Below are 17,682 nucleotides of genomic sequence, written 5' to 3' on the forward strand. Positions count from 1 at the left end.
GCCCTGTCAGCCCCCAACTGTTTGAGAGGCAGGGGCCCTTGGCCAATAGAGCCTAGCTGAGGAACACAGCTTCACCAGAAAGAGGCAAAAGGAAGAGCCTGCTGTCCGTGTCGCTTTTGAAGGCAGGATTTAGGGAGACAGGGTTGAGAAAGGACCCAGCAAAAGTTGGTGATGCCCAGGGGAGGTGCTGGCCCCTGGCCAGGAGGTCCAGGCGTCAAGAATGACGGGAGTGCACTCAGCCCACCTGGTGCTGGAGAGGTGTTCTGTGGCATTTCACAGGGAGGGTCACACATGTAGAGTGCTGTGCAGCCCGGCAGCCGGCACCGTGAGCCCGTGCTGTCACAGCCTTGGAGCAGGTGTCTGGAACTAGCTGAGACAGTATGTGAGACAACCCACATGTTGCCTCCAAACAGAGGGAACTGGGTGTGGTTGCAAATACCTGACGTGTGTGGGAGGTGGAGGCAGGAGGATCAAGAGTTCAAAGTCATCCTCAGTTACACAGAGAGTTTGGGGGCAGCCTGGGCCACATGAGATCCTGTCTCAAAACAACAAATGGGTGCCGGAGAGGTGAGTCAATGAACACTTACTGTTTTGGGAGAGGGCCTGAATTTGGCTTCCAGCATCTACCTGGGGTGCCTCACAACTGCCTGTAATCCGGCCTCAGGGGATCTGACCCCCTTTCCTGGCCTCTGCGGGCATCTGTATTCACATGGACACACAAACATGTAATAAAAAGTATATTTTAAAAATGCTTTTCTGTCTGCTGGCAGCCATCAGATGAGTCAAGCACAGGCTCATCTGCAGCGGCTCTCAACCTGCGGGTCACGACCCCTTTGGGCTTGCATGGGCCACATATCACATATCCTGCATATCAGGTATTTACATTGTGATTCCTAACAGCGGCCAAATTATAGCTATGAAAATAAGTTTATGGTTGGGGGTCACCACAACATGAGGAGCTGTATTGAAGGGTTGCAGCAGCCATGCGCTTTCTTCGGGGGCCCGCTGCTTGCTGTATCACCAACTCTGTGCTCCACAGCCAGGTAAAGCAAACAGACTGCTTTATGAGGCTAAGCAAAACGACATTCGAGGCAGGACTTCATGTTCATGTCCATCATGGTGTTACCTGGCTAAAGACTGCCTAGTCTTTTGTGGAGAGAACTGGACTCCGCTGCAGAGCCCTGAGGGTCCCGAGTTCTTCCTAGGCTGAAGGTTTCCCACAGACCCTTTGCGCTTCTCTCCCCTTATCCACTCCAGAAGTTACCAAAACAAATCCTAACACCTAGTAGGCCACCAAACCAGCCTGTTAGCACTGGGAGATGCCTGGGCTGCCATCTGCTAGCCACAGGAGTTGTAGTCTCAGGCAACAAAGTTCTGACTCATGCTACCCAGCTGGAGAAAGCAAAGAACTCTCCAGCGCCATTAAGCTGTAAGTAATGTAAACAATGCTTGCATAACATATCAATAAATGATTTAGGGAGACACACACACACACCAGCTTAAATGAAAACAAAGAAGGGAGAGTGGATGGGTGTCAGGATTTCCTTAGGCATACATGGCCGATCCTAGTCCACACTTACTGAAACCCCAGAAAAAGCCTTACCTGCCTTTGAGCCTACAAAGTTAGGGTGTCGGGGCCCCAGCTCTGTGCCTACAGGTCTCAGATTCCGGCCTACCTCCCTTATTCTCCTAAGGCCACTAAGCTGCACCCCCCAGCTGCTCCCACTCTCTCCCTCCCTCCCCACCCTCTCTACCCCACAGAGTTGGGTCAGAGTCTCAAGATTCTCAAGCCTACAGCGAGTAAGAAAAGGTGACTCAGGAAAAAACAAAAACCAAAACATTCCACTTGGAGGGGCCAGGACCAAGGGGAGGACGTGTGTCCACATGCCTCCCACGAGTTAATGGACCCTCATTTGACTTAGCAGGAGGCCTCATCTCTCTTCCTCCAGCAGCTGCAGCCTTTGGCACCCGCTTAGCTCCCTGTGTAGCACAAGCCTGTGTGCCCACACACAGTGACGGACAACTGCCAGACTGGACTCAGGGCCTTACAGGCAAACCAGCCACCAGGTGTGGTGAGGGAAGGAGACTTCCTGGCTAGTCTGAGAACGTAGTCATGCCCAGGGCCCAGCAGCAGTTCTGGGAGCCACCCATCTTCCTGTCTCTCAGGGGAAAGAGAGACACACAGAGTGCTGATAAATTCAGTCAGCAGCTTATACAGGAAGGGGTGAGACAAGGAAGGAAGAGAGAGGAACTTCCTGCCTCGGGAAGTCAAGAGAGGTCAACTCCAAGGCCTCCAAGCAGCTAGTTTAAGGGCTGGAGACCCAGCTCCAGCACCCTCCACCACTCCCAGCCCCTGAAGAGGTAGATTCTGCTGTGTGCTGCTCATTGGATTCTCCTGGCAGCCATAATGTGTCTGGTGAGGAAACTGAGGCACAGAGGAGAGGAACAAACAATTTGGATTCCAGCTGAGGATCAGTATGTCCCAGCTGCAAAGCCTCTCCTTTGAGCATGGCTCCCTTGGACAGCCTCTTCTGGAGAGACAGCGTGGGTGTCTGGCTCCAGCAAGGAGCCCAGCTTAGCCTCAGGAGAGAGAAAAGGGTCCCCAGACAGGCTCAGACCTGGACACGGAGTCAGCCCCACCCAGAGCCCCCTTTTCAGAACCTAGGCTCTCAGGAAGGGACCCAGACATTTGTCCTGTTGCTGCAGAGCCCCTGCCTCCAGGGGCAGGGACTTCCGGGAGAGTCTGCGCTGGTTTCCTCACAGTCAACCTTCTTAGGAAGGTGGGGGCATCCACTGTCAGAGGAGGCCGGAACCTGACCCTCATGGCACGGGGCCCAGTCTCCATAGCAGCAGAGGATTTATTACCAGGCCTCCACCCAGCCTGGTGGACTTTCGACTCCGAGCCAGAGGAAAGAGAACCAAACACGGTTCCAGGAGCAAGGGGTGCCTGAGGATGGTGAGTGAGGGGCTCTGCCGGAAGTAGGTGGGAAGGGCCCCTGCTGAAGCCCCCTCCTGACTGTTTTTTCTCTGCCGCAGGCCAAGTTCCTTTCCCAGGACCAAATTAATGGTAGGTTGGCCTTGTTCTTTAATTAGAAACTCCCCACAAAATGTGTCTCTCATTAGGCAATTTGCTTTGCTGGGTTTTGTTGGTAGGAAGGAAGGAAGGCCTGAAGGGTGGAGAGCCGGCCCACCCACAGGCTTGCAGCCAGGTGCTGAGGGGTGGCTGGCTATCTGCTTGGGGTGGCCCTGAGATGGGCTTGCTGGCTTCCAGGGCTTGTTACATGTCAGCATGACTTTCAAGCTGGGCCAGAAAATGGAGCTTGCTAGTGCTCCCGAGAGCCTGAAAGTGGGTCTGGGTAGGAAGCTGGTGACAGAGAAAGACGTCGTAACTGAACCACAGACAAGGGGCTGGGGCTTTGTAGTCAGTCAGGGCTAACCCTTCGGGCTTTCTTTATGTGCTTGCTCTCTACAAAACTAGGGGCTCAGGGGCACCTCCTGCCTAGTTCAGCTGGGGCACCTTATTCTAAGGCTTCCTGCAGAGCAGAGGTCTGCTTCCCCAAGACCAGAAAGGCAGAATTGAGCTACAGAGTACTGGCCAAGACCTGGCCAGGGGTCTGGTGGCTGAGTTCCTGGCAAAGAGACCAGAGCGCAGCCTGGAGCCTTTGTGGACTAACCATATTTTCCCAGAGGCTATGCCCCTACACCTGCCCCAAAAAGAGGATGGAAAGAGGCCCAGTAACCTACTTCTCGTATTGCTGCTGAAATGACACCTTGTTGGAGAGCTAGAACTGCAGGTCCACAGGGCCAATGGGCGCTGCTGCAGGGCCGTGTCCACCAGGCTACAGGGCTGGCTTCTGCTTACCCCAGCAAGGATCCAGCCCAGAGATGTAAATGACCGGAGCTCGGTCTGGAAGATGAGGTGACAGGGATGTGTCTTACAGGCCCAAGTGGGTACTGTCTCCTCAAATCCTTAACTCTCTAGCCCCAAACCAAGCCCAGGACCAGCAAGGACAGGCAAGAGGACTTTCAAGCACAGAGCCTCGCCCAGTTCTGGGCTACGGGCTGGCAAGATGCCCCAGTATGTAAGAATCTGTACTGCTCTTGCAGAGGACCCAAGTTCCCAGAACATAGGGAAGGACTGCTCACAACCACCTGCACCTCTAGCTCCCAGGGCATCTGACCCCCCTGGCCTTCTTGGCCACCTGTACTTGTTCATGCAGGCACAATGGAAAATAATGTCCTTGAAGGGAGACCTAAGTTAGACGCTACCTGTCAGCCCCAGCAGTCCCCTCGCCCCGCCCCTGTGCCCAGACAACAGACTCAGTGTTCCTCTCTTCCATGGTTTTTGAAACTACTAGAAAGGAAGAAGACAAATTTTCTTTGTATCCCAGTGTCTGACACCAAGAAGGTGGCCATTAATGTTTAGGGGCTGGAAGCCTGGATTGGGATGGGAGAGGAACAGGGTCTTTGGAGACCGCCTGGCAATTCACCTTTGAGCCTCAGTTTTCTCATCTGAAAAGGAGGGACACTGATGCCACTTTTGGGGGCTGCTATGGGCTAGGGACAGAGGAGAGAGCGCCATCACATGCTGGACACTAGGCATGAGAAGTATACTTTCAGAAATTTTATAAGCTGATAATTAAAATAGAGCCTTATTCAGCAGGGAAGGTGCAGACCATGGCCAGTGTGTGGGGAAAGCTTAGGAGACATTCGTGCTGTCATGGCACACAGAAGGCCCTGGGTTCAGCCCCCAACCCTACATTAACTGGACATGATGGTGTTTCCCTGTAGTCCCAGCATTCAGGGAGGCAAAGGATGAGAAGGCAAGGCTAGCCCGGGCTGCGTGAGATGCAGGAAAGCAAGCGGCTTCAGCTTAGTGACTGTAACTTACACCATGGTGAGGAACAGTTTATTAGAGGGTCCCTTACTGGATTTAGTAGAAGTCATTCTTTCGTTGAGTTGAAGCTATGGGTTATGAATACAAGCGTGGGCAGCGTTCACCCGCAATGGTCAGCTGGGTGGGCAGAGTTCAGAGTGGAGAGTGTTGCATATTTTATTTATTTTTTTAAATAATTTTATACACTCACTTGTATCCCAGCTGTAGCCCTCTCCCTCTTTTCCTCCCAATCCTCCCCTCCCTCCCTCATCTCCTCCCTGCCCCCTTCCGAGTCCACTGAGAGGGGGTTTCCTCCTCTCCTTCCGTCTGGCCTTAGCTTATCAGGTATCTTCAGGATGGTTGCAATGTCCTTATCTGTGGCCTAGCAAGGCTTCTCCTCCCTCAGGGGGGAGGGGAAGCTCATGCGTTCATGTCAGGAACAATTCCTGTTCCCCTTACTAGGGCATACTTTATTATGTGTGAACTGTGCACTGCACATCCTTTTAACCTGTTAGGTGCATGGTAAACATGTATGAACGTGTTGACACAGCTGTTACATCATTCTCCCACACAGGGCCTCCAGCACACGAGAATGAGGCCTGGAGAAGGTCTCTTTGGGAATCTTTTAAAGATTTATTATGTATACAGTGTTCTACCTGCATGTACACCTTCATGCCAGAAGAGGGCACCAGTTCTTGTTATAGACAGTTATGAACCACCATGTGGTTGCTGGGAATTGAACTCAGGACTTTTGGAAGAGCAGTCAGTGCTCTTAACCTCTGAGCATCAATCCAGTCCCTCTTTGGGAATTTTAAACTTGATGCATTTACCTCAGTTATTCTTTTTAAAAATTATTTATTTTATATACATTGGTGTTTGACTGCATGTATGTCTGTGTGAGAGTGTTGGAGCCCCTGGAACGGGAGTTACAGAGTTTGTGAGCTGCCATGTGGGTGCTGGGAATTGAACCCGGGTCATCTGGAAGAACAGCCAATGCTCTTAACTGCTGAGCCATCTCTCCAGCCACCTACCTCACTTATTCTTTATTTCAGTAAAACAGTCCTTTTCCCGTGCTAGCCCTACCCCAGGTGTAAAAAAAAAAAAATCAGCAGTGAGATGGGAGATAATTTTTGGGATCCCAGTCGAGGAGAGTGAAAGACAGAATGAGAAGCAGTAAACGATGGGTGGGCTAGGATGAGAAGGCACAGCTGGGGGAATGTGGGGTTAACTGAAGGAGCAGGGTCCTCAGGCACTCCTGGCATGCCAGGGATCCTGTTATCCTGCTCTCACAGTGAGAAAAGACTGCAGGTATGAAGGACCCACAAAGCCCTGTGATGTGGGCTGTGTCCAGCAGCAGCTCCAGAAGGGGCTTCTGGTGCCCCGGGATCCCAGGGTTGTTAAGACCAGAGCTTGATCTAGAGGAGAGGTGAGAGGTGGCGGGCTTGGGGAGCTGGAGAGATGGCTCAGTGGTTAAGAGCACCTGAGAAAGGTTCCCAGCATGCACACTAGGCGGCTCAACAGCCACCTGTAGCTCCAGCTCCAGGGAATCTTGCTCTGCAGGTCTGAAGAGCTGGATGGGGTCTGGTGAGATGGTTCAGGGGGTGAAGGCACTGGCCACTAAGCCTGACAGTCTGAGTTCCATTGCCCCAGCCCCCGTATGGTGGAACCCCGAGAACCAACTCCCCTACAAGAGACCCTCTGACCCCGCCCCCATAACACACTAAACAACTAAAATGTACTAAAATGCTTAAGAAAAGGTGGATCTGTTGAGGCTGGAAAAGAAAACATGTCAGTTTTTGTTTCTGTTTTTCCCCCAGAGGCTGGCTTGTTTAATCTTTGCCCTAGGCCCCACTTGCCCGCATGGATGAATGCAAAGCAGTGTTGCCTGCCTGGACAGCTAGCAGATCCTGGTCCCTCCCATAAGCTTCAGCTCCTTGTTTGGAAAATGGAAGGGATTAGGGCATTAGGGCAGCTCACCCCAAAGAATCTGCATCTGCGGATCTGGAGCTTTCCCAAGCTCCCAGGTGGCTTGGCTTTGCCTCCAGAGGAAAGAGCAGGACTGCTCTGTTGGCTGTGCAGCCGCAGCCGCAGCAGGCTCCTGCCCAGGGATGAGGACCGCCGGCGCGCTGCGGGCCCGCTCTGCTGAGGCTCTGGGCACACTTCCTGGCGGTTCCACGGAGGGGTCAGGTCCCGCCAGAGCACAGCTTGAGAACTCAGGAGCCGTGCAGCAGTCACAGTGATCCCCAGAGTATCACCAGAGAACCATTGTCCTGAACTTGCTCCCAGAGTGGCTCTGCAGACAGAAGCAGGACAGTCTCATCATTTTGCAAAGCTTGCTGGGAGTCTGGCAGCCCTACCAAGCTCTCTTCTTGTTGTCTAGTCCTGTGTCAGCCCAGGTGCACTCCTTCCCGGCGGGGGGTGGGGGGGAGGGGGGGTGTATCCAGGCACCGTCCTGCAGATATACTGGACTTGAAGGAATTAAGCTGAGTCAGGTGGGAGGGTTAGCAGGATTCTCCATTTTTGGTGCTGAGTCCAGAGGGATGGGAGTTGGGGGCGGGGGGGCTTCTCCAAGATGGTTTTCAGCCAAACAGCCCTCCTTTACTGTGGGGCATGGGGCTATATAAACCTTGGGGAAATGGGTAGTGGTTTTTGCGGTGAATGTACATCATTGGCTGGGGCTGAGGTGCTGGAAATGCTTCATTTGCATGGAGAGGAATTCCAGGTGCTGGCTGGACATGCCTTATAAGAACATGGAGAGTTTTAAGTTGACACCTGATCACCAGGGCACACTACCTCTGAGAATGGCGAGGGTGGTGAAGGTCAGGGTCCCAAGACTACATGTACCAGTGCACACAGACCCAGAACAGGCAGGGAGTGGTCCTTACTCCTCCGGTCTCAAGATGAGATTTCTGGCTTTGGACACATCTCGACCTTGCTCTTGCTCCAGGCTGGTTCCAGTGGTCCCACAGCTCACTTGCCCTACAGTCCCAGAAGACAGCTTTTGAGTAGCATCTTAAGGAACAGAGAATGAGAGGAAGGGACGTTCCAGCCAGATGAACCACAGGACACCAGTGTGAAACTTGGATTTCAGATAAACATTCTTTTTGAGGGTGGTATAGCCCGTGTTAAATTTGATATATGGTTGTATGTGCTTATACTAAAAGCTAATTCAGTGGGGTCTGGAGAGATGATTGAGTGGCTAAGAGCACGCACTGCCCTTCCTGCGTTGGGTTCCCGTACCTGTGTAGGGAGGCTTACTGTAACTACAGTTCCGGGGCGTCTGACCTTCTGGCGTCTTTGGCACTTGCACACGTGTGGCACTAACTCGTAGAGTTAGACACATACAAAATAAATACATAAAAATAATATAAATAAGCCTCAACAATTAGCTCATCATGCCCGAATTCTGTTTAACTTGGTAGTTTTCTATTTGCACTACATTTATGTACCTATGTAGTGTGTGTGTGTGTGTGTGTGTGTCTACATGTACTGTGGATATCAGAAGACAATGTGCACAAGTTGATTTTCCTTATACCACATGGGTTCTGGGGATCAAATTCGGGTCATCAGACTCAGCAAATACCTGAACCAACTTGTTGGCCCCTTTTTGTTTTGTTTTGTTTTGTTTTGTTTTTGAGACAGTGTCTCATATAGCCTAGGCTACCCTCTAACTACTACATAGTGGAGGATAACCTTGGACTCCTGCTCTTCCTGCCTTCACCTCCCAAGTGCTAGGATTGCTGTTTCTATTGGTTTCTGGACATCAAGTGGGGCAAAAGAGGGGAGGAGAACAGAGAGTGGAAGCGCAATGTCAGGGTGCTTATATAACGTGTGCAAGGTCCCCCCACCCCCGTTCATCCCCAATATGGGGTGGGGGAGGGGGAGGTGAGAAAGGAATGGAAGAGCAGAGGAAAGGCAGGGGTGGCAAGGGACCACCTGCTCCTGACTTCCTTCCCCAAATGTGTGCAGAGTACAAAGAATGCTTCTCCCTCTACGACAAGCAGCAAAGAGGGAAGATGAAGGCTGTGGATCTTCTGGTGGCCATGAGATGCCTGGGGGCCAGCCCAACGCCAGGGGAAGTACAGCGGCACCTGCAGACTCATGGGATAGGTGAGTGGGCTGTGTGGGTGGGCTTACAAAGGATCCAGCAGGTGGTGGCCGTGGAGAAGGCTCAAAAGCCTGAGGTAGTGTGCCTCACCGGGACTGAATTGTAGAGAAAGCTAGCCATGTATACTGAGTTCCATCCCATGGGGACCCTGGTCTGATGTCCAGGTGTCACATCCCCTGGGAAAGCACACTAACATTGACAATAGTGGTTTCTTTTGTTGTTGTTTCTCTGCTTTTGTTTTGAGATAGGGTTGCATATAGCCCAGGCTGCTCTTGAACTCACCTTATGCTAGCTCAGGGTGATACTAAATTCCTGATCTTCCTGCCTTCACCTCCTGAATGCTGGGCTTACAGATGTGTACCGCCACACCCAGCTTCTACGTTTGGGGAAAACAGCCTTTTACAGGGTGTTTGGCAGGTGCTTAATGAAAACAGCCCAGTTGTGTGGGTCCTAACTAAACACTTCCTAAACAAAGGTGGTGTCCCAGAGCCAGGAAGGTGCCTGGGCTCTGGAGCCAATGGTGGACTCCAGATCAGAACTCAGTTCTTCTGATCTCATAGGCTGACCAAGAAACAGTTGCCTAACAAGACTGCCAAACTGGAAGGAAACCTACCCAAAGCATTACCAACCAGCCCTCTCTGCTGCTATCATTAAGGGTGATTTTCTTTCCTTTTTGATGGGAACATATGGGACTTTTAGAAAAAAAAAAAACCAATTTTTTTTTTGTTTATGTTTAGGAATTAAAAACTCAGGGCGTAATGTCTGACAGCAGGCTGCCTATGCTGGGCACTGTACACTTAGGAAGGAGGGGCTAGCGTAGAGAAAGGGGCATTTTAGGAAGCCCCTTGACCCGGATCCTGAGTCCACCCGTCAGCGTCTGAACCTCCGCATCCTCAGCTCTCAGATGGGCTCTCATGATCTTCTAGGGTCACTGGAGGGCATGTGGGCATCTCCTGCTGCAGGCCACGCCCACGGCACTGAAACCTGAGCTCTCCATTTCATGACTGAACGGGTGGGAGCTACACTGGATCCTCCTAGAAAGGAAAGGACACTCAGGGGGCATTCTCAACTCTTTTCGGCAGGGTGTGTGAGAGTTGAGGTCTCTTGCCATGCCCAAAGAAGAAGAGACTGAAGGCCACAGGAAGGTAGAGGGAGTGGGTAGGTGGAGACCAGGACTTAAGACTCATGTATCTTTGATGGGTCTGCTGGCTGCCAAGAGGAGACTGGACCAGGTCCCCCCACTTTGGAAGCACGGGAGGAAGCAGAGGAGGCGGCTCCGTCTGGTTCTGCACCACGAATCAACTCTGGGTTTCTGTCTCCTTTGAAAGCAAGATTGGGGGAGGGAATAATGACCATCGTGTCTTAGTTGTGTTATTGTTTTCCTGTTGTTATGAGAAAATACCATGACCAAAGCAACTTAAAGACAGAAGGTTTTATTTTAGCTTACATATCAAGGTAAAGTCCATCCTGGCCTGAAGCACCTGATCACATAGTCAGAAGGCAGCAATGAATGCGTGCATGTATCTTAGGTGAATGCTAGGTCTCAACCCACTTCTTCACTGATATGGTTAGGGGTTCCCTATCCTAGGGAATGGTGCCACCCACAATGGATGTGTCTTCACATCAAGTAACATCATCAGGATGATCCCCCACAGGTATGCCCCCCAGGAATCACCAAGATTCCGATCTGTTAAGTGATATTATACATGGTTACCAAGGATTGCTGGAAGGATAAAATGGAGACTTTCATCCTGTGAACGGCCTATGTAGGGTCAGAAGGAGCTGTGACTACTGCCTTGAGAGCTAGGTAGCTGTGGAGCTGGCTTCCCCACCTCACTGTGCTGTGTGGGGTTTCCTAGACGAGCACGGAGAGCTGGATTTCTCTACCTTCCTGACCATCATGCACACACAAGTCAAACAAGAGGACCCAAAGAAAGAAATTCTTCTGGCCATGCTGATGGCAGACAAGGAGAAGAAAGGTTACATCATGGCATCTGAGCTACGGTCAAAGCTCACGAAACTGGGAGAGAAGCTCACTCACAAAGAAGGTAACAGCGCCCAGACTCTGAACCAGCTGGGGAGGGCTAGGGTACTATGGGGGGGTGGGCAATGTTGTGTAGCCCATGGCCAATTGATGAATGGCCCAGAAGCTTATGAGCAGAATTCAAGCTGGCTGAGTGCTGGACTGGGGTTTAAGGCAGGACCAGAGGAGAGAGGCAGAAGTGGGCTAGATTAGAGGATCAGCCCAGAGACAGCCCAGTTGGAGTCCTCTGAACAGTGGAGCCTGTTTTCATGTGACCATGGGGCCTCTGTCGGGCTCTACTTTGCCGGGGAGTGCAGCCCAATACAAAATCCTGAGCTTACTTTTAACATCGTAAGTTTGTTTGTTTGTTTGTTTGTTTGTTTTAAGAACTTTACTACGTGGTTGCCAAAAGTCAACTTGGAGGGTGATAATGCTGTGTCCCAATCAAAAGGGCATAACAGGGGCCAGGCTAGAGAGATGGCTCCTTGGGTAGAGTTTGCCCCTCAAGCCTGAGGACCTGAGTTTGGCTCCTGGGAACCCATGTGAAGTAGCTGGCCAGGTCTGTGGCTGCCTGTAACCCCAGCTCTCACTCAGGGGAAGACAGACGCCAGAGCAGTTGGGCTACACTAGCCTGAGCTGTGTGCTCCAGGTTCAAAAGCAGGGAGCACAGAAAATAGCAGCTGTCAGCCTCAGGCTTCCGCAGATAGGTGCCAGTGCGCCTCCACACAGATAAACAGGAATACACGTTCACGCTCAAGCTACGTGCACTCAGAGCTGGGGCACCACCGGCAACACAGGGGCTGAGCTGATAGGAGCCAAGTGGCTCTTGAGTAGAGCTGAGGCAGAATGCAGAATCCAGCACCCCTCCTTTCCAGGGCCATCCTCTTTCCACAGCCACTGATGGTGTCTCCAAACTGAGAAGCCATTGTGCTCCGGCCCCCAGTAGCCTTAGGATTGGGGTGCGGGAGCTTTTAGGGCACAGCTAGAGAAACCTGCTCTGGCCCCAGAACATAAGGTGGTCTTGCTTACGACATTTCTTGTCTCAGAGCAGGATGAGGGCCTGGGCCATTTATGGTGTGTTTCTTCCTAGCTTGCTGTCTAGCTAGCTAGCACAACTGTGAACCACGGCCTGCCCCTCGTCAGCATCACAGATTTCCAAAGCCAGGGTTTTCAGGTTGGCTGGCCAGCTTGCCTGCGGTCAATTGGAAGGCTCAGCTTAGGCGTAGTGGCTTGAAAGGTCCCAATGCCCACTGATGATTAACTTTTGGTCAGATTACAACTAACAAGTGCAGGTTTCAGGTTGTGGTATGAACTGAATCCAGGCCCTTTCTTCAGGGAGCCCTGGGATGCTTCTTTCCCATGCTGTAAATGAGGTTGCAACAGATATCACTGGGGTATTGCAAGAGCTAGCATTCTATGGAGGTCTGCCCTCATGAAGGTCCTGAGCAAAGCCTTTAAATATGGCAGATTGCTCTCCAGCACGTTTCCGCTGGCAGCTTTTACTGCATCTGTTTGTGAAGGGGGAACACTGTCTTGGACTTCATGGCACTGCTGGTGGCATGTTCTCTGAGGTGGTTAGCAGTGACAGCCAGGCTCCTAGACTTCCCTCATGTTAACCAGCAGAGGATACTGGGAAGGAGCTGATAGAGTGTTTTCCCTCCTTGTTACAGTGGAACACAAGGTACCACAAGTAAGAACCATTTCTTCTGGGTATTCTGAAGAAATGTTCTATTGTTTGGAAGCACCCTTGGCACACGTAGCACCCTGCTCAGCTACCACCGGGCTGGAGTGCTGCCCCCTTCTGGTCAGCACCAGCCCAGGGCGCACTGCCCTATTCTGGTCTGTCACTGAGGCTGGCGCAGATACTTGGCCTGGCCTCAGTGGCTGACAACCAACCAACTGGCTGGAGGTTAGAAGCTTTTCCATGAAATAAAGTAAGATGCAGTATCTGTCTGTCTTCCTGTCTCTCTCTCTCTCTCTGGATCTTACTATACAGACCTGTCTAGCCTTCACCCACCTACCTACCCATCCGTCTATCCATCTGACAGGAACTCTCTATATAGACCAGGCTATCCTCACACTCAGAGATCCACCCATCTATCTGTTTGTCTGTCTTACAGGAACTCACTATATAGACCAGGCCAGCACCCATCCATCCATCCATCCGACCGGATCTCACTATATAGACCAGCTGGCCTCAAACTCAAGAGAGCCACCTGTCGCTGCCTCCAGAGTTTGGGGATTAAAGGTGAACACACCACCATACTTGGTTAAATTAGTATCTTTTAAAAAGCAATTCTGCTTTCAAAAATATTTTATTTGGCACGTGTGGTGGCACAGGCTTTAATCCAAGCACTTGGGAGGCAGAGCAGCCTGGAACTCACCAGAGCTCAGCCTGCCAGTCTGGTCTACACAGTATGTTCCAGGCAGTGCTACCTTCTCAAAACAAAGAACCTAGCAGGAAAAAAGATTTTCTGTCTGTGTCAGTGCGAGTGTGTGCACATTTGCAACTGCCCTGGAGAGAGCAGGCAGTGGGCCTCAGATCCCACAGAACTGGAGTTCCAGGGTTAGGAGCGGCCCACAGGCACTGGGGATGGAATTAGGGCTCTCTCAAGAGCAGTACGTGCTCCTAACTGCAGAGCCAGCTATCCAGACCCGGAACAATGTAGTTTGATGCTTTTTACTTTAGATGCAGTTGGATTTCTTTTTCTGTATGTACACTGACAAGATGAAGAGTTCACATTAACGCTAGGGTCCAGCTCGAGTCCCCGATGCTCACTAGCCATGTGCTCCTTTTCTCCTTTTACCCATGCAGCTTTTCTGCAGCAAGGGTAGAGTAGTGGACCACTGTCACCCAGTATTCCTTTGGCAGGGGCCAGTGAGGGAAGAGGTGCACTTCTGTGGAGGTGAGGCTGGACCAGTGTGGCTGTGTCTGCAGCTGTGGATGATCACAGTGTGACTGGGAGGTGACAAGGGTGGGCTGCACAGGTAAAACATCAGGCTAAAGGTTCCTTGAGAGACAGATACAATGGCCAAATGTCTCTTTAAAAGAAAGCCCAGGGCTTAGTGCTGGCTGCCAAGCCCAGCCACCTGGAACCCCCACATGCTGACCGCCACACATGTGGCATGTACAGTACCCCTCCCCCAGTGAAGAAATAGATGCTAAAAAAAGATTAAACTCAGGCACAAGGCAGCCTCAGTTACTGAATCCCCACCAGCACACTCTGTGCTCATATCCTGGACCCTGCAGAAAGGAGGAAAGTTCTAGGGTCTTGGAAGCAGGTTGTCCTTCTGTTTTGGTTTGCGACCCAGGCCATGGAAACAATCCATCAGATTTCCTGGGAAGACTTCTGGGGACCCCCAACCTCAGCAAATCCACACTGAAACATTAATGTGATTTATTGCAGTGGATGATCTTTTCAAGGAAGCAGGCATTGAACCAAATGGCCAAGTGAAATATGACACATTCATCCAGAGGATCACCCTTCCTGTGCAAGACTACTGAGGTCAAGCTGAGATCAAGGGAGCAGAGCATGGGGGCCTCCTGGGCCTGAAACTGGAAGTCCAGCAATGGCAAACACTGCAGTGAGTCCACAATCAGTGCAGGAGATGAAGTAGCAACAGATGATGCAGCCATGGTATACCATGCCTGTAGTAAAAGGTCCGTATTGATTTTAGTATTCGCATTAGCCTAGCTCTTTGCAGCATGGGAGGGGGGCCTATGATTGGTAGTCAGGTTTGTGTATCAATGCTGGCTCTGCAACGTCATTACCATCACTTTGTTTGGGGAGACCACTGTACTTCTCAAAGCCTTTGGGCCTTACAAAGATGAAGATCACAGCTTGAAAATAAATGGCTGGCAACTTGAGAGCATGTGGAATTGGCGTTTCCATGGTAGTGGTGTTTCTCTAAATGAGCAGTCTGCTAGAAGACTGGTCTGCTTTTGGGTGCAAGAACAATCTTCAACATTTCCAAGATAAAGCCAGGGTTGGCTGGGAACCAGCAACAAGCAGAGTGCACCCACACACAGAGCAACAAGCACAGAACACAGACACACAGAGCAACGAGCAGCGTGCACACAGACAGAGCAACCAGCATAGAATGCACACACAGACACACCCATTTCTTGTACCTCTACAATCCCACTGATAAATCATTTCCTTCTCACCAGCCAGACCAAGTGCAGGAGGCTTTTTCATAAATAAGTATAATGTGAAACACATTAGAGTGAGCGTAGGATCAGCTGAGCAGTGGGAAAAGACCCAGCTTTACATCCCACGCCAAAGGGAAGTGGAAGGCAGGGCCCCATCACCACCTTAGAAGCCTTGCAGAATGAGGCAGCCTCTCTGATGCTCCTGGCAGTTTGCTCAAGCTGTGCCCTGGGCCACTGGTAGGTTCCAAAAACTATGATGGTTTGCTCAAGTGACCTGGGGTAATCCTGACTTCAAGACACTCTCTTGGGACTAACAGAATAATGGGGGTGTATGAGGCCATGGCCAGAATCTGAGAGGCTCTGAAATCAACAGTGGGAACCAGTGCCCCAGACAGGAGAACCCGGGCCACCCACAAGACACTCCAGCATAGGCAGCGTGCAGAGCTCTGAATATGAAGACCTTCATTCCTTTGTGTCAGGACTGGCTGTGGCTGTTCCTTAAGTGAAGGCAGGAAGACAAAGCAAGACACACATGCCTTCTGGGAAGTTAGACCAGACACATATCTTTCACCAAGGGCTCTGGGAACACCAGAGGACCAAACAGAGCAGTCTTGATTCACCTACCTCACATCTCTGGACGACTCAGACCAAACGAAAGGCCTGGGAAGAGAGGGCCTCATTTTCCTGGGAGTAGATACTATGTGTTCCCTGATTAGCTTGATTATAAAAAAAAAAAGGGGGGGGGGGGTGGGGGGGGGGGGTGCTAGATAATAGAGGCACAGCCCTTCAAACAGGATTTTGGTTTGAGGCCAACATGAGGTACAAAGCAAGAGCCTGTCTGGGAAACACAAAGATAAAAATGCAGAATTTCTGGGCTGTTCTAGGGAGCCTAAAGGAAGCCAGGAAAAGTGAGGGAAACATACAGTAAAAACTCCATGACTCCCATGGCAGTTCCTGCTAGGGGAAGCTTCTTCAGACACAAGGCTGCCATTTCCCTGCTGTGTGGGAAGGTTCCAGACTCCCAACACCTCTGACTTGTCATGGCGTTAGAATCCAATCTGCTCACCAGTTTAGAATACCAGAGATCTGACAGGCGTTTCATGCGGACAGTGTACATGGGAAAGGGTGGGACATGGTGAGGAAAGAAACTGCTCTGGTGTCTGTCAGAAATGGCTTTTTCCCCCCCTTAAAGAGAGGATCTCATGTGTCCCAAATTTGTGGAAGATATCTTTGAACTCCTGACCCTCCTGCCTGTGCCTCCTGAGTGCTGAGATTACAGGTGTGCACTATGCCTTTTATTTGATGATGGGACTGAGTCCAACGCATGCCAGACAAGCTCTCTGCCATATAAACCAAAGCCTTCCAGTGTAGGCTTTGCTTGTTTTTGTTTTGTTTTCCTTGGCTTTTTGGAGACACGATTTCTCTGTGTAGCCACTGCTGTCCTGGACCTCACTCTGTAGACCAGGCTAGCCAGGAGCCCTCAGAGGGTCTGCCTGCCTGTGTGCTCCACCAGGTCTGGCCCCAGTGCAGTTCAGAGCACACTGTGTGAATCTCACCTGGGGAAGTGATCTCCAGCACAGCTTGAAAGAGCACTTGGCTAGTGGGTATTCTGCATAACCTGGGCTGTTCTTCCCCACTCTTCTACTCATGGGTGGCAGGTTGAGCTCACACTCCTGAGTCCGATTTACACAGATACATCAGGAAAAGCTCTGCTGCCTCAGTTTCCCCTGTAATGCATTCCTAAATTCCAACAAGTTTACCTAGCACCCAGCTGCTCACTATAAAAAGAGGTGTTTTCACAGCAGATGGACAAGCACCTTTCAAATTTTAAGGCAAGTTGTATACCAATAAGGAGAGATCTCAAAGCATGATGTGAAGGTGGCAGTTACTTGTCACGCTTTGAAGCCTCTGAATGCCAGGGGCCCTGGGAGCATGCGGCACCAGCACTTTCTCATGGGGACTGTTCCCCTGTACCCAGCAGTAGTATTTTACAGAACACAAGTTAACTGAAGGCTTTTCTTTTATTACATCTAAAGAGCTCTACATAAACAGGTAAACATTCAATAGGGAAACAACTTTTCTCCAATGCATGTAATAAATATTTTCACTTGGTACTTTTATACAAACTGACATTGGTCTACTATACATTTTTAAAAGCCGTTTTACTGGTTTGGCATGCGGTATGGAAATTCTGAGAGAAAGTTTTAAGGCAATGAATCACAGATTTAAGTTCATGGGATTTATGGAAACTTGTCTATTTACATACATCTTCCCCGTGGTTAAGACAGCAGCAGCAGCACACCCTGGGGCCGCCAGCTCTTCCCCTTCCTCCTCGAAGTCTACCAAGCAGAATTCAACGTGTAGCCACAGAACACAGTTCTTACCAAAATAAATTCAAATGTGCTTTCAAGAGTCCTGAAGATTCTGGGAGTTTTATGTATTTAAAATTGAAATTGCTTTAAAAACTAGTTCTTTCTACATTTGTTCATTTACAATTGGGGTATGTTTTCATTCAGTTTCAC

At 50.7% G+C, this 17,682-nt stretch overlaps 1 protein-coding gene across 3 annotated transcripts; it reads left to right on the forward strand.

Annotated features, from left to right (window-relative positions):
* Positions 1-2,846: 2,846 nt before the first annotated feature.
* Positions 2,847-14,875, forward strand: Calml4 (calmodulin like 4). 3 transcript variants are annotated; one of them, XM_055598798.1, is made up of 6 exons: positions 2,874-2,956; positions 3,037-3,067; positions 8,846-8,986; positions 10,844-11,032; positions 13,128-13,255; positions 14,415-14,477. In XM_055598798.1, exons 1-6 carry the CDS (start codon positions 2,954-2,956, stop codon positions 14,460-14,462), a joined length of 540 nt encoding a protein of 179 aa, XP_055454773.1. In that variant the 5' UTR covers positions 2,874-2,953; the 3' UTR covers positions 14,463-14,477. The 3 variants fall into 3 exon arrangements, with proteins under 3 accessions (XP_055454774.1, XP_055454773.1, XP_055454775.1); XM_055598799.1 differs by lacking the exon at positions 13,128-13,255 and having other exon boundaries at positions 2,847-2,956; positions 14,415-14,875; XM_055598800.1 differs by lacking the exon at positions 3,037-3,067 and having other exon boundaries at positions 2,877-2,956.
* Positions 14,876-17,682: the final 2,807 nt, after the last annotated feature.

The sequence above is a fragment of the Psammomys obesus genome, unplaced genomic scaffold (assembly GCF_907164565.1).
Source record: "Psammomys obesus unplaced genomic scaffold, mPsaObe1.curated_primary_1811, whole genome shotgun sequence".
Lineage (NCBI taxonomy): Eukaryota > Metazoa > Chordata > Mammalia > Rodentia > Muridae > Psammomys > Psammomys obesus.